The 16,484-nt window shown below is 40.7% G+C and overlaps 1 protein-coding gene across 1 annotated transcript; it reads left to right on the top strand.

Annotated features, from left to right (window-relative positions):
- The first annotated feature begins 1,938 nt into the window (after positions 1-1,938).
- Positions 1,939-15,929, top strand: LOC103186203 (gamma-aminobutyric acid type A receptor subunit rho1). Its single transcript, XM_007905081.2, has 8 exons — positions 1,939-1,972; positions 6,902-6,969; positions 7,177-7,400; positions 10,126-10,208; positions 11,176-11,316; positions 14,421-14,573; positions 14,987-15,183; positions 15,633-15,929. The coding sequence occupies exons 1-8, from the start codon at positions 1,954-1,956 to the stop codon at positions 15,927-15,929; spliced, it is 1,182 nt and encodes a 393-aa protein (XP_007903272.1). The 5' UTR covers positions 1,939-1,953.
- Positions 15,930-16,484: the final 555 nt, after the last annotated feature.

The following is a 16,484-nucleotide window of genomic DNA, read 5'->3' as shown; positions in this document are numbered from 1 at the left end:
CTGCAATGCCCCTCTTTGATAAAGCATTCCAGGTTATTTCATCATCTAACACTTAAAGTCTAGAATCAAATTTTCCAACAACTATTGAAGGCTGTAATTACACTAGCTACATGCACATTATCACCTACTGCATATCATTCTTAAACAGAAGAGAATTTTGATAGCTAGTCATCTCCTGGTCAATGTGGACTGTCATAAATGAATTCTAGTAAAAAATATGTCTATCTAACCATTATGGTAACTCATTTGAAAAATAATCATATTTGTAATAAATAATAAAAACAATTGCATTTAATATTGGGGCTTAAAATGGCCACACCTCTCAAAAGAGTTTAATAAAACACATTACTTTGAAATGTAGTAAATAATTTTATGGTATAAAACTGTAAAATTCTCTGATTTCTGATTCTGATTAACAGAGCTTCAAAGGTAACATTCCTTCATCACATCCTTAAGTCAGTCATTGATCCTTAGTAACTGACACTAGAGCAGCATACAAATTGTAATTACAATTTTGTTAAAAAGAGATATGAATCCCAAAACTCAAGAGCTAAAGGATGCAAATCATTCAGATTGTTTATCATCAGATACCAGACTATTTGACTGCAGAAACTGTTGTCTTTGAATAACAATTTGCTCACAATTAGTTTCTACTCACAGACTGTAGTGTTGACCTGGTACTGCTTTATTCTAGTTAAAAAGGCTATAGACTTGGTTTCTGCAAATGTATGCATTTCAGATTTGTGACAGTTGAAAAGCTGATTATTTGTTTTAGTCAGCCAAGAGTCTAACACATGTGGAAACCCAACATCATGCTTAAAAGTAACCCAAACAGACTGCATCCCACCTATATATAGAAATTCCCATGTTTATAATAGAATGCACACTTCCTCCCCAGAGGGACCATCCTGTTCCCTAATTCCAGAGAGTATTGGGTACAAGTTGCCAATAGCCAAGGCTTGAGGACACTGAGGAGTGTGTGATGGGTTTCTGCTAACCAGCTGAAAGTGCACAGCTTGCCATTGAAAGCACTGTCTGGTTAATTGTCCAGCTAGGACTACCCTATCATTAGGGCATTTACTTGCAGGGTAAATAGAAACTAAGTGGGAAGAATTCCTGCTCTTTCAAGTCTGCAAATCTGACCAGTCTGCCCGTTCAAGTCCTGCCAATGAGTTTGGCTGACTGGGTTGCATCAGCAGTGCCCTGGAGTCCTGCAGACCCTCCTAGCTCAGGAACCAGACTACCAAGACCACTACCACATAGGATTGACTCATTTCTGACATTCATAAGATGCTATATCAAATTCAAGAATGATTATTATTATTTAGTTTTTCTTTCTGTGAAGTCTAATCCCTAATCTGTGTTGAGGTAATTGATCTAGGAGCGGGTTAAGTATACTCTTCCTAGCCAGGAAAAATTAGACAGGATTGTTGTCTCTGCGAGGCTTGAAGGGCCAGTTGGATTGAAAGAATGGCTTGGTCTGAGAGACGGTGCAGACTCGATTGAGGGTTTGGGTCTCAATATAAACCAAATTGAGGATTTGGATCAAATGGCCTCCTATGCGCTGTAAATTTCTATGATACTATGATTACTATGCAGTAGTTCTACTGGATTTGCAATTTTGTACGGGCTTTGGATGAGGTCAGAGTCAGCCTTGGCAGAGATGTTGCCATGGTTGAATAGCTTGCTTACATACAGTTTCTGTCTAGGCTCTATATCAAAAATGCATTAGGTAGATTTGGGTAAAGTATCCATCTGTTAGCAATGTCAGTGTCAAGGAATCTCTAGATTAAGCCACTCAAAGCTGCTGACATCCATGGATCAATCACTCTATTGTCTTGAACTTAATTCTATTTTCCTTACAGTTCCATATCAAAGAGAAGCCTGGACAGAACCAAATCTCGACTGACAAAATCTGAACAGCTTCTCAAAGTGGAAGATCATGATTTTACAATGAGACCTGGATTTGGAGGTAGAACCTAGAGATGTCTGTATCTAGATCTATTGTTTGTAATTTGGGGAATTTATAATATGGAGCGGAATATCCATTCTATTAAATTCTATTCTGTTATCCATTCTACAAGATGGATTATTGTTTTAATTACCTGCTGAATTAAATAGTTTATATTACAGTATTCAACCAGATCAGCTGATTACACATGAAGTGTTGCAAAGTTCTTAACTTTGGAAAAATACTGAGCAAAATATATTTTCAAAACATTTTCTTCTATTTAATCCTGAATCCTACCCCTCTCCCTCTCTCCCTCCCCTCTTTCAAAGTATGTCTCAAAACATATTTCTTTGACCGAGTTTCAGTCATCTTTCCCGACCTCACCCCACCCACCCCCAACCCCACTTCAGCTCCGGTGCACAGCCAGAATTATCAAGTACTTTGGGACATCCTCCCAGCGTGAAACATGCTATCTAAGTGTAAATTTTATTGTATTCAATTCTCACTTCCTTTCCCAGACACTGGTTTGGTACCATCGCTGCTGCCCTCTTATTGTGTATATTGTGTGTGATCGTGTTAGTGATGTCAGTGCCAGGGATTAAGCCAATCAAGTCAACAGGCTTCCAAATTAAGACTTTATAGACTTCACTATGTGCAGGAAGTGCCGCAATGCTAACGTGACCGTGTGTGTGTGCAGTGGAGCTTCCTGCGCATGGTGCACACACACAGGGATGCTTCCTGCATAACAGCATTATTGTGAAGTCAGTGGCAACCTGATGATCCAGAAGCCAGCTAATCAGCACCAGAAACCAGGTCTACCATGTATCAGGTTAGCATGGTCAACAGGAGACCGGCGCCATAAACAAAGTTGAATTGAGCTAAAATGGGTGGCATTGAATGGGGGTTGCCCTCTGCTCCGAGGCTCTATATAAATACAAGTTGCTGTCATTGTTGTTGTTGTTATTGTTGTACTTGCTCATATCTACCTCTTTAGAGTAGAAACACACAATATCAAAAATGAATATGTCCCTATTTCCCCTTTTGGACACTTATGTGACGGTACATTCAAATTAATAATAGTAATAATAATAACTATAATCTTTACATTTTATATAGCGCCTTATCAAGTCTTCAAGATGTCTCAAAGTGCTTCACAGAATATACTGTAAAGTGAATTGACTATATATTTTAATTCCTTGAATATGTACAGGATAACTTAGCTGTGTATATAACATACAACACAGATAGTATAATAGTAAAGCAATTCGGCCAAATCATAATAATCCTCTATTGAAGTAAGCAACAGCCACTAATCTGTTCCAGGTATTCAGAGAGAGCGAATCCTACTCTCATATTTACAGGGAAAAACCACATCGATCTTTGTGAAATGGAACCTTTTCTGCTCCTTTGGTTACTGGCCCAACATGCACAGGATCCAAATGATCAAAAATTCCGCTGCCTGCATACTCACCTGTACTAAACTCTGTACTCCCATCACACCAGTTCCAGCCAAGCTCCACTGGCTCCCCATCTGAATGGGTCGATTTCAAGATCCTCACACTTGTTTTCAAATCCCTTCATGCCCTGGCACCTTCCTACCTCTTCGACCTGATCACCTCACAACCTGCTGCCTCCGCTCGACTCCGCTCGACTCGCCTTCTGCATGTCCCTTGTGCCCTCCGTTCCACCATTGGTGGCCAAGCTTTCAGCCACTACCCTCCAAAACTCTAGATCATTCTTTTGCTTTCCCTCCAGCTTATCCCCTCCTTCCCCATCTTCAGGTCAAGTCTGAAGACCTTCCTATTTGACTGTGCCTACGGTCACATCCCCCTCCCCCCAGCTCCCTCCTACCTCTCCAACCTACTATCCCCCTACCTACCTGCCCGTACCCTCCGTTCCTCTGGCTCCGGTCTGCTCCACGTCCCCCGCCCCAACCGCCCTACCATCGGTGGTCGGGCCTTCAGCCTCTCAGCCCCCAGGCTCTGGAACTCCATCCCCAGTGCCTTCGCCTTGCTTCCTCCCTTTCCTCCTTCAAGGCCGGTCTCAAGACCTTTCTCTTTGACCGTGCCTTCAGCTCCCCTCTCGACTCTCTTCCTCCTCCTCGCTCCCTCCCTTCCCTCCCCTCACCTTGACCATTTCCCCCCTCCTCTCTCCCTCCCTTCCCTCCCCTCACCCTGACCATTTCCCCCCTGCTCGGGTCATGACCCAACTGTGCAGCGCCTTGGGACGTCCTCCTGACGTGAAAGGCGCTCTATAAATGGAATCTTGTTGTTGTTGTAGAGTCGTGCTCCGACACTGCCAAGCGCTCTGGGACACTATCCTGCGTGATGGGCACTATATAAATTCAAGTTGTTGTTGTTTCCCCATATTCCTGCAAATTTTTCCTTTTCAAATACCTATCTAATTCCCTTTTGAAAGTTGTTGAATTTGTTTCCACTACCCTTTCAGGAATGCATTCCAGACTGTAACAACTGTCATGTCAAAAACATTCTTCTCATCTCCCCTCTGGTTCTTTTGCTGATTATCTTAAATCTATGTGCCCTGGTTTCCGACCCACCTGCCAGTGGAAATAGTTTCTCCCTATTTACTCTATCAAAATCCTTCATAATTTTGAACACCTCTATTATATCTCCCCTTAACCTGAGTTGAGCCTCATCAAGGTCTTTTTCGCATTTGATGAGCTATTATCATTGCTCAATTGGTAAGTCTCTCACTTCTGGGCTGGAAGGTTGTGGATTATCATTGTGGCATTTCCCTATNAAAAAATACACAGTCACTGCACTTTACAGTATATCCTGTGAAGCACTTTGAGACGTGCTCCCGACCTGAAAGGCACTATATCAAATCTAAGCATTATTATTTTTATTATTCAAGCCCCACATTGGAGGCTGAGCTTATCGTCGTGACTTACATTGCTATGCAGTACTGGGGGAGAGCTATGTTGTTGGAGGTGTGAATGAAACGTTAAACTGATGTCCGATAATCTGTTTTGGTGGACAATGGGGATAGCATGGCACTATTTGAAAATATAAAAGAGTTTCTTCTGGTGTTCTGCCCAACAAACCTCCAGATTAATTGGTCATTCACTTTATGGTCATTTGTGGGACCATACTTTGTGCAAAAATGTTGGGTTTGCCTTCAATAGAGGTCAGTAAGGAACTTTGAGACATTAACACGATAAGATGCTGTAAAAATGCAAGTTCTTTCTTTGACAAAATTATACTTGAGTTTGAAGTTACCAATAAATGTTATAGTTACATAGGAGGTAAGGCTATTAATCTTTCAGGTATTTTTGCCTGGAAATATTAAAACATATATTTGGCAATAACATTGCTTTGCATTTCAGTATATTTGTGATCCTACTTTCTTTGTTTGTGAGTCATTACTGTCATTAGGATTAGACAAAGCCCCTCTCTATCATACTGCAGTTAATTAGATCTCTAACCACAATGGCGATTTCATCTCACTCACTCCTGTCCGGGATTAAACTTTGCTGTCATTTGTTTAATTTTCTGAATGGCAGATGGTCATTCAAATAATTGATACTTCCCCAAAAAATGTACTTTTATTTAAATTGAAAGAATGTGCATTGCACTATTATTTTGCATTTTGCGTTAAAATAGACTGTGGGAATTAAATCTATGGTTTTGAATCTTTAATCTCCTTTTTAATCAGTGAATTTCTTTTGAATTTTCCTAATTTTTTTTGGTAGCCAGGTGTCTGTCACATGTGGAAACCTATTACTATGATGAATAGAAGCAAAATCAGACTGAGAGTTCCATGTATAATAAATAATAATAATCCTTGCATTTGATAAGTCATGAAATTTCCCTGCATCTGGAAAAACCCACATAAAAAAGTTTCAAAATTAAGGCTGTAATTTAGAATTTTCCCAAATTTGACATGCTCTGAAATTCTCAGAAAATAGTGTAAATCTAGGCCCAGTGAAATTTCAGCATTCAAGAAGTCAAGCAAAAACATGTACACATTCCGTACTGTAATTGATGGATTTTATACATAATAATAATAATCCTTGCATTTAATATAGCACTTTATCACGTCGTTGAGACATTTCAAAGCGCTTTGCATAGTTTATTGTAAAGTGGATTGACTGTGTATTTTGTGGGTGAAATGCGGCAGCCAATTGTGCACAACAGTATCCTACAAACAGTTGTGGGTAATAATCCCACCAAAACAAAATCATCTGGTAATTCAAGTCCCAAAGTGAGGCTTGAACCCACAACCTTCTGACTCAGAAGCAGGAGTGTTACCGACTGATCCAGGCTGACACCTGATCTGTTCCCTGGATAAAATAATATGATTTCTGTGCTATTCCCCAAGTGACAATGGTATTCCTTTTAAAAAAAATTCCCCGACAAGTAAATAAGTCTATTATAAACAAAGAGAATGAAACACGTTACCTTAAATCTGTTTCTAAAAAGACTGAGTTGTAGATTGTTATCTTCACTTTTGTATCCATGAAAGGTACTTTGAGATGTTTTCTTATGTAAAAGAATGTAAGTTCAATGTTATGTGCTATGCTCTTAGGTTGCTGAATTTGCGTTTTTCCCTCACATTAGCAATCTATCTCTGCGTTAAAACAAAACCCCTTTAATGAAGGAGAATGTGCCAACAATGTTACATCTGGATTAACTGCAGTCTTTGTCTGATCTGGAGCAATTGGTGCTACATTCCATAATTAACATCAAGCACCATGGTAGTTTGGTAATGGAGCAGGGCGACAAATTTATCTTTGACCAAAACCTGCTTTCAAAAAGAACGTTTCAAATATACAAAATAAATCTGCTCTGCTGCGGTCAGGGGAGTGAATAGATGAGGTAGCTACTGTGCAGAAAAATATCAGTGAAGAGTTAATGGGCCGAGTGGCTTGTTATTGACCAGGAAAAAATACTGTACTATATGATTCAACAATTTTGTTTCCCTTTAAAGGTCCGTCAATACCTGTTGGTGTAGATGTCCAGGTGGAAAGCCTGGACAGCATTTCTGAAGTGGATATGGTAAGTCAATGAATTCATTTGTGGATATGTGTTGAAGTGTTTAGTAAACTGGTTTTATTCTAAAAGTAAGTAGGATGATGGATTAATGTGGTGATTCAACTTTCAGTTTGTCTAAATTACCACAAATTAGTTTTAATTCTTCTTTTAGGGTAGGAACAAGCTTCATGTAATGCTGATTTACTTTAGTTTTGCCATTTATTTTCCCAGGACTACACAATAACATTATACCTGAGACATTACTGGAAAGATGAGAGGCTCGCGTTTCCAAGCTCGAACAACCTGAGCATGACATTCGATGGGAGACTTGTCAAAAAGATCTGGGTCCCTGATATGTTCTTTGTTCACTCCAAAAGGTCTTTCATTCATGACACAACCACAGATAACATTATGCTACGTGTGTATCCTGATGGGAATGTACTGTACAGTTTGAGGTAAGCAGGCAATATAATAATAATAATTTTTGCATTTGATTGAGCCAAAGAGTAAGACTTCCATCTTGCCGACATTCAGGAAATTTGCGCTCGTCCAAGCCTTGATGTCCATCATACAAGCTGACAGAACATCAGCAGACTGGGAGTCGCAGCTGGACAAAAAGTAGAGTTGAGTGTTATCCACATACATGTGGAAGTTAACCCCATGTCTGCAGATAGCATCTCCGAGAGGGAGCATATAGATGAGGAAGAGAGGGAGGCCAAGGATGGAGCCTTAGGGTATCCCGCAGATGACCGGGCGGAAAGAAAAAACATTTGCTGAGGTGTATTGTTGGTGTTTTGTTAAGTAAGACTTGAACCATGTGAGTGTAATCCCACTAAGGTGAATGAGGGAGGAGAGGTGGTGGAGGAGGATGGCATGATCAACTGTGTCGAACGTGACGGAGAGATCGAGGAGAATGAGGAGGCAGAGGGAGCCATTTTCACAGAGAGAGAGGACGTCATTTGTCACTTCGACGAGCACTGTCTCTGTGCTGTTGGCAGGTCAAAAACCGGACAAGAGGAGTTCAAGTAGGGAATGGATGGAGAGGTGTGAGCAAAGTTGATTTGCAATGACCGTTCCAAAATTTTGGCCAGGAAGGGCAGGTTTGCGATGGGTTTGAAATTTGTGAGGTTGGAGGGATCGAGGGTATATTTTTTAAGAAGAGGAATGATGACAGCGGATTTGAGGGAGAGTGGAACAGACCCTGAAGAGAGGGATTGATTGATTGTGTCGGCCAGCAGTGGGCAGAGGAGGGGGAGTTGAGCAGCCAGGTGGATGTTATCTATCTTAGAGATAGAGAAGTCCACAACCTCTTCGCACTTGGCATTTGAAGTGAGGATCGATGGTTCTTGAGAGGGGGCCCGGAGAAGGTGGTGGGTAGTGGAGAACATGATTTTGGGGTTGTCTTTGGCCTTGAGAATGATCTATGAATAGAAAGAGATTTTGGCTTGAGAGAAGGAGCGCCGGTAGGTATGAAGTTGCTTGAGGCACAATTGTCGGTGAACCGTGAGACCGGTTTTGTGCCATCTGTGCTCGAGCAACCAGGTTTGGGATTTGAGGGAGAGGAGGTCACTGTTGTAGCAGGCGAGTGGATAGGCTTGGAGATGGACCTGGTTTCCAGGGGACAAGGGAATTGAAAATTGAGGAGAAATGATCGTTTAGCAGCTTGATGGCTGTGTCTGGATCACTATGGGTGGAAGGCCAGAGGAGAGACGGTCCGAGGATGAGTGTGAGTTTGTGAGGGATTCGGGGGAAAAAGATGGGCTTGGAGGAGGGAAGTATGATATTAGAGATGTATTTTATAGTCTAATAGGAAAGTTCTGAGGCACAGGACATGGCATGCAAAAATACCATTTCCCCTAAAATCTCCTGGCCCCCACTTCTTTGCTAAAGGTTTTATTATAACCAATCAACTACATTCCAATAATGTTTTGTTATAAAACTGCATTCCTATAATGGCCCCTTGTTCCTAAAAACATTTCTGTAGATCTGTACTACCTCTAAGGTTTGCATTCATGATTTGTTTTTGTTCTTTCTTCTAAAATGGAAGAATTCTCATTTGTCTGCTTTGATTTTCATTTGCGATTTATCTGCCGATTCCATTAACATGTCTATAACATGTCCTGACCCAACTGTCCAGTGCCTTGGGACGTCCTCCCGATGTGAAAGGCGCTCTATAAATGGAGTCTTGTTGTTGTTCTATAACCCCATATAGTCTTCTGCATTCCTCCTCACAGTTTGTAATGCCACTGAATTTGGTACTATCAGCAAATTCAGACACCTTGTCCCGAATGCCCATGGGCAGATCATTTAGATAGCTAGATATGTATATATATGGAAAATAAAAGAGAGCCAAGCACAGACTCTGAGGCACATCACCAACTACAAGACCAGAAAAAAATATTTCCGACCCTCAGCAACCTCTCTATCTAAACCGCAACATTCTCCCAAAACTTTATTTTTTTCAATAAATATCTTGTGTGGCAGCTTATCAGATGCCTTCCAGAAATCCATATGGACAACATTCACTCCATTTCCTTTACCTACACATAATTTCGTCAAAAACATCATGTTAAATATATAACAAAAACAGATCACTTGGAACACTCAGCAGGTTAGGCAGCATCTATTGAGAAAGGAAAGTGGGTTAACGTTTTGAGTCCACTATCCTTCGTCAGAACTGGGTGATGTTGAGAGGGAGAAGTTTTAAGGACTAACAGAGTCATGGGCAGGGCAAGGAAGACAAAAGAGAAAAGGGGTGGTGGACAGAGGATTATGGGTTAAAGAGGTGTTAATGATGCAAAACATAGGAGGGCAGCAGAGTCAGACCAGAGAGAGAAAAGGTGTGCCTGTGACCCAGATGATGTGGACACAGATGAGGGGGAAGGGCAAAGCAAGCTGTCATGGGAGATGGGAAGATGGGAGCTGTTCTTATGGTCTGAAGTGGTTGAACTCAACATTGAGGCCAGAGGGCTGTAAGGTCCCTAGCAAATAGATTAAGTGCTGTTCCTTGAGCTTGCGCTGTGCTTCATTGGAACAGCATAGGAGAACTTGGATGGAGATGTCAGAGTGCGAGTGGGAGGGAGAGTTGAAGTGGCAAGCATGTTAAATATATATTTGTTCAGACACATTTTATTTGTGTTTTCAGCTCATGCGGCATTGACACGTTTGATATGTTTGCAGGATTACAGTGACATCAATGTGCAATATGGATTTCAGTCGCTATCCTCTTGACACACAGAGCTGTTCACTGGAAATTGAAAGCTGTAAGTCATATGCTGCTATTAGAACTATTTTAAGATAAGCTCTTCATAACTGCCTTCATATTGAACTCACCGGAAATCCTTACTAACTGCAGCTTTGGCATTTACTTCAAAGGGTAAAATGGAACAGTTCTCAATGTTGAATTAACCAGAGGATCAGAATTAGATGAATGGACTGTTGAGAAAGGTTACAGATCTTTAAAAGAACAAAGTGGTAAATGTCAAATAATAAATGGAACATATTTTCAGTGTTGAGCTGAGATGCTGTGCTTTGATACTGTGACATGATGTGACAGTGCTCAGGTAGAGTCTTTATAACTGGGATTCTTTCTGTGACAAGTTCTCAGTTTCCAAGGAAGTTACAGAGCAAACGGTAGGCTCGTTCCAACAGGAACAGAGGAAACAAATTTGGATCATGACTCAGTCCCACATCATCCTCTTTTATCCACGAGGAGTATTGGCAGGTATGGGCTTCCACAGGATACTTCAAAGATCCTGCAAAACAAATTTGGATATTGGGCTGAGTGAGAACCTGGTTTCAAACCTACATTAAGATATTCAACTCACAGCCTAAGTTGATATTGTATTGTAGTTCTAGAGGAGCATTCCATTTGATTCACCCTTTGGGTAAGATATTAAAATTCTGTCTGTCTTTCAAGTGAATTGTTAAAGATCCCATGACACAATTTGGGAAAGGAAGGAAATTTCTCCTGTTGTCCCGGCCAATAATCTTTAAGATTAGTTGGTCATTGCACCTCATGGACCTGGACCGAAAGTGTGTCCCTGACAGGAAATCTGATGTAGGTGATGAGAATTTGGTTTTGAACCACATTCTTTATAGGGGATCTCTGAAGAAAATACACTCTACATTCTGAAGATTCATCTATGCTGCCATTTTACCAATAAATACTTCACTTTATGTATCAAAACCTCTTAAAAACTTGTCACATTTCATCATTGTTCTATCTAGATGCGTACACTGATGACGACCTTATGCTGTATTGGAAGAATGGGAATGAATCATTAAAGACGGATGAAAAGATATCCTTGTCTCAGTTCCTGATCCAAGAATTTCACACAACCACAAAGCTAGCATTTTACAGTAGCACAGGTAAAATTGTGTTTTCTACATTTACACTTCAGTGCCTTTTATTGTACAGCATTCAACCAAACATTTCCAGGCCTGTCTTCCTTCACATTATAAACCTTATTGCGACATGTCTCCATGGTTTAGCTGTGAGAACACTATTAGCCTGCCACTCTTTTCCAATCAAATCTGTTTAATTTTACCATTTGGAAATATAAGACACATAGGGTAAGTTTTACAGTGCTTTCTGAATGCTATATATAATTATCCTATATATGGTTTAGTACTGTACGTTTTTGTTGGTCAAGAAAGATTACCTAAATATGCCACGAAAATAAGCGAATTTGTATTGATTTTCACATGCTCCACAAGAATACAAAGTGGAATGTCTGCTCAGTAAATTGTGGTTTCTCCTGCTCAGAGATAACCAGTAAGCAGATAGTTTATGTGGGATCGTCTACTTCAGTGACATTAGCTCCCCCCCCCCCCACCCCACTACCACCCACCAAACGTAATCCATGGAGCTATATTGATGTAATGTCTGAGCTTTTACTGTAAATATGTGAGTTTATAAATATCTTCCTTTATAACATTCATGTTTGATTAGAAAATACAAGAGAAATATATTAATACAACATGGCACTGACATTTAATCAAATAGAATATAGAAAGTATAGAGGAGAACTGAAAAAGGAAATAAGAGGAGCAAAGAGATTGTTTGAGAAAAGATTAGTGGGTAACATAAAAGAGAACCCAAAGGTATTTTATAAGCATATAAAGAATAAAAGGTTAATCAAAGGTAGGGTGGGTCCAATTAGGGACCAAAGAGGAAATCTTCTTGTGGAGGCAGAGGGCATGGCTGACGTACTGATAGAGTACTTTGCATCTGTCTTCACAAAAGAAGAGGATGCAGCCAATGCCATATTATCAGAGGAGAGGGTAGAGAAATTGGATAAAATAATAAACCGGGAGGAGATGCTAAAAAGGTTGTTGGTGCTGAAGATAGATAAGTCACCTGGTCCGGATGGGATGCATCCTAGGTTACTGAGGGAAGTAAGGGTGGAAATAACAGAGGCTCTGGCCACAATCTTTCAATCCTCCTTGGACACCGGGGTGGTGCCAGAGGAGTGGAGTGTTGCAAATGTTACTCCCTTGTACAAAAAGGGGCAGAAGGATAAACCCAAGAACTACACGCCAGTCTGCCTAACGTCAACAGTGGGGAAACTTCTAGAGACTATAATCCCGGACAAGATAAATTTTCACTTAGAAAAATATGGGTTAATAAAGGACAGCGAATACGGATTTGTTAAAGGCAAATCATGTCTAACAAACCTGATAGAGATTTTTGATGAAGTAACAGAGAGGGTGGATGAAGGCAGTGCATTTGATGTAGTTTATATGGATTTTCAAAAGGCATTCGATAAAGTGCCACATAAGAGACTTGTAGCAAAATAGAAGCCCACAGTATTAAAGGGACAGTGGCAGCATGGATATAGAACTGACTGGGAGACAGAAAGCAGAGAGTGGTTGTAAACGGTTGTTTTTCTGACTGGAGGGAAGTATACAGTGGGGTCCCCCAGGGGTCGGTATTGGGACCACTGTTGTTTTTGATCTATATAAATGACCTGGACTTGGGTATAGGGAGTACAATTACAGTTTGCAGATGATGCTAAGCTAGGAAAAGTAATAAACAGTGAGGAAGATAGCAGTAGACTGCAAGAGGATATAGACAGACTGGTAAGAAGTGTTGCATTTTGGGAGAAAGAATGAGTAGAGGCAATAAAAGCTAGAGGGTACAATCTTAACAATAACGACTTGGATTTAATTTATATAGCGCCTTCCACACTGGACGGTGTCTCAGAGCGCTTCACAGTAACGGATCCCGGGGCCGAGCCAGGGGGAGGGGGAGGAAGGTGACCAAAGGTACGGTCAAAAAGAAAGGTTTTCAGCCGAGACCTGAAAATAGGAAGAGAGGGGGTGAGGCGAAGGGAGTGAGGAAGGGAGTTCCAGAGCCTCGGGGCATAGTGGCTGAAGGCACTGCCGCCGATGGTGGAGTGGAGGATTTGGGGGACAAGGAGGAGGCCAGACCCAGTGGAGCGAAGGCAGCGGGCACTGTTGTGAGGAGAAAAGAGGTCAGAGAGGTAGGAGGGTGCAGAGGAGTGGAGGGATTTGAAGACAAATGTGAGGATCTTGAAATCGATCCTCTCTGGGACAGGCAGCCAGTGCAGTCTGGTAAGGACTGGGGTGATCGGGGAGTGGAGTTTGGTGCAGGTAAGAATGTGGGCGGCAGAGTTTTGGATGACCTGGACTTTGTGAATGGTTATGGAGGGAAAACCGGCGAGGAGGGCATTTGAATAGTCCAGCCAAGAGGTGACAAAGGGGATGAAGGAACAGAGAGACCTGAGGGTTCATATAAGTCAATCTTTGAAGGTGACAGGACAGGTAGATAAAGCATACGGGATACTAGACTTTATAAATAGGGGCATAGAATACAAAAGTCAGGAAGTTATGATGAACCTTTATAAAACACTGGTTAGGCCTCAGCTAGAGTACTGTGTTCAATTATGCGCACCACACTTTAGGAAGGATGTCAAGGCATTGGAGAGGATGCAAAGGAGATTTACCAGGATGGTACCAGGAATAAGGGACTTCAGTTATTAGGAGAGGTTAGAGAAGCTCGGATTATTCTCCTTGGAGCAGAGAAGGTTAAGAGGAGACTTAATAGAAGTTTTCAAAATTATGAGGGAATTCGATAGGGTGAACAAGGAGAAACTATTTCCACTGGTGGGCGGGTCGGTAACCCAAGGACACCGATTTAAAATATTGTGAAAAGAAACAGCGGGGAGGTGAGGAGAAATTTTTTCACAAAGTGAGTTGTTCAGATCTGGAATGCATTGCCTGAAAGGGTGGTGGAAGCCGATTCGATAACAACTTTTAAGAGAGAAGTAGATCATTATTTGGGGAAGACAAGTTTGCAGAGCTATGGGGAGAGAGCGGGGGAGTGGGATTGATTTGAATAACTCTTTTCAAAGAGTCGGCACAGACACGATGGGCCGATTGGCCTCCTTCTGTGCAGTTTAATTCTATGATTGTATAATTCCAAGATTTATGCCCATGTCAACTCATAGGTTGGTACAATCGTCTGTACATCAATTTTACGCTGCATCGCCACGTTTTCTTCTTTTTGCTACAAACCTACTTCCCGGCGACGCTGATGGTCATGCTGTCCTGGGTGTCCTTCTGGATCGATCGCCGAGCCGTGCCAGCCAGGGTTCCATTAGGTAGTGAACTGCACTGATGATTTATGTTTGCTGTCAAATTTACAGATGTTCATGTTGTGGGGTTATAATGTATTTTCCTCCCATTATAAATACTCACCCCACCCCAGCATGGGTTGAGAAGTTTAATGACTAATGAGCAAGCATCCTTTATATTCCAGAGACTTTTGGCACTTAGTTGATGTATGAGTACGGTACTTATATAATGTTATAACAAAGTTGTTATATCATAATAACTTTCATCAGGCAGGACATGAGAAAAGGACATTAAGTAGACGTTTATGATAGATTTGGCAGATACAAATTACAGTGACAACAGAGTGAAGCCATCACTTAAGTGCTGATTTTTTAAGTTCAGTGTCTTTTTTATAATAGCCACGTTATTTATAAAGCATCCTCTATTCCTGTAAATACAGGTATAACAACAGTTCTAACCATGTCCACCATCATCACTGGTGTCAATGCTTCCATGCCAAGGGTGTCGTATATCAAAGCTGTGGACATTTACCTGTGGGTTAGTTTTGTGTTCGTCTTTCTCTCTGTGCTGGAGTACGCTGCTGTGAACTACTTGACCACAGTCCAAGAAAGGAAAATGAGAAAACTCAGAGAAAGGGTGAGAATTTTGTATAGTGTGCCCTTTAAGCATTTACTGCCTTTACTACGTCAATGTTTATTAATTAACTATAATCTGCATTTCAACACTAATACGATTGTATTAAAAGAGTTCCAAAGGATGGAAATCTGCTGTCATGCACTCTAAGAAGCATTCTAATACATTAACCTACCACTATAGCAGACGATCTGTATTCTTGTGTCTGTTTTTTATAAAACAAATGTGAATCTTTGACACTTATTAATTCTGAAGTAAAGAGTTATATTTTGCTGATAATTAAAAAGAGCCATCTTTTACTTACTTGATTGTAAATTACTTCTATTTTATTGTATACTTGATTCCTTTTATAAAAAAGTAACAGGTATTTTAGCTGTTGGTATTTAGTAGATGCAATAGGAATATTGTTCCGCTCTGAGTTTGTTCATTAATACAATCCTATCCTTTTGCAGCTGCCTTGCACTTGTGGAGAACCGCAGCCTGGTCCAGTGATGCTCGAGAGCACCTTCAGTGATGGAGAAGTTAGCAACCTGGCTGAATTTGTTAGAACTGGTTATGTTGCAGAAAATGTAGAAAAGCAAGAGAGACGACTTGTACAATTGAGTATTGCTAATGACGCAAATCAAAATAAGAAAAACGTAAGCGGATATATTTGGATTGATACACACGCAATTGATAAATATTCTAGACTGAGTTTTCCAGGTGCTTACATACTGTTTAATATTATATATTGGTCTATTTACACCTAAACATGGTTATGTGTAGATATGAAGGTTATAAAATCTTTTGCTCTCCTCTCAGATAATACAACATGGGGGGAGCAGCATTTTAATGAGGATGGTTTAGAACAGAATTACCTTTACAGTGTAATACTTACACTCTTGTGCAATAACAGGTTCAGCTTGTATGGCATCTGAGGTTCAAATATCAAAAGATTGTCACGAAAAGAGCAAAACACCTTTAATATTCCTCTACCTTTGACGTTCAGAAGTTATTCCAGTTTCCATTATGTTTCAGTCTAGCCAGTGGCATGGTTGATTATGCTCTTCACCTGAACATTGAAAGCAGAGCTAGGCTGATAAGCATAAAATGCCAGCTGAGAGGGTTAACTCCCCCATTTAAGGCTGCTTAGTTACACACCACGACTGACTTAGCTGATTTAGAATAAACCATCTTTACCTTTTTAGGGAAGAAATTTTCCAGTCTAGTTGTTTTTCTGTGGACACTGGAATGTGCTTTAGAAAGTGATATTCATTCTGTTTCTTTCCTGTTGATAGGTACAAAGTTAGCATTTTTGATCTTTT

This window comes from Callorhinchus milii, unplaced genomic scaffold (genome assembly GCF_018977255.1).
Source record: "Callorhinchus milii isolate IMCB2004 unplaced genomic scaffold, IMCB_Cmil_1.0 Scaffold3, whole genome shotgun sequence".
Classification (NCBI taxonomy): Eukaryota; Metazoa; Chordata; class Chondrichthyes; order Chimaeriformes; family Callorhinchidae; genus Callorhinchus; species Callorhinchus milii.
Note: the sequence above shows the minus strand (reverse complement) of the source record. Positions and strands in the feature narration are given on the sequence as shown.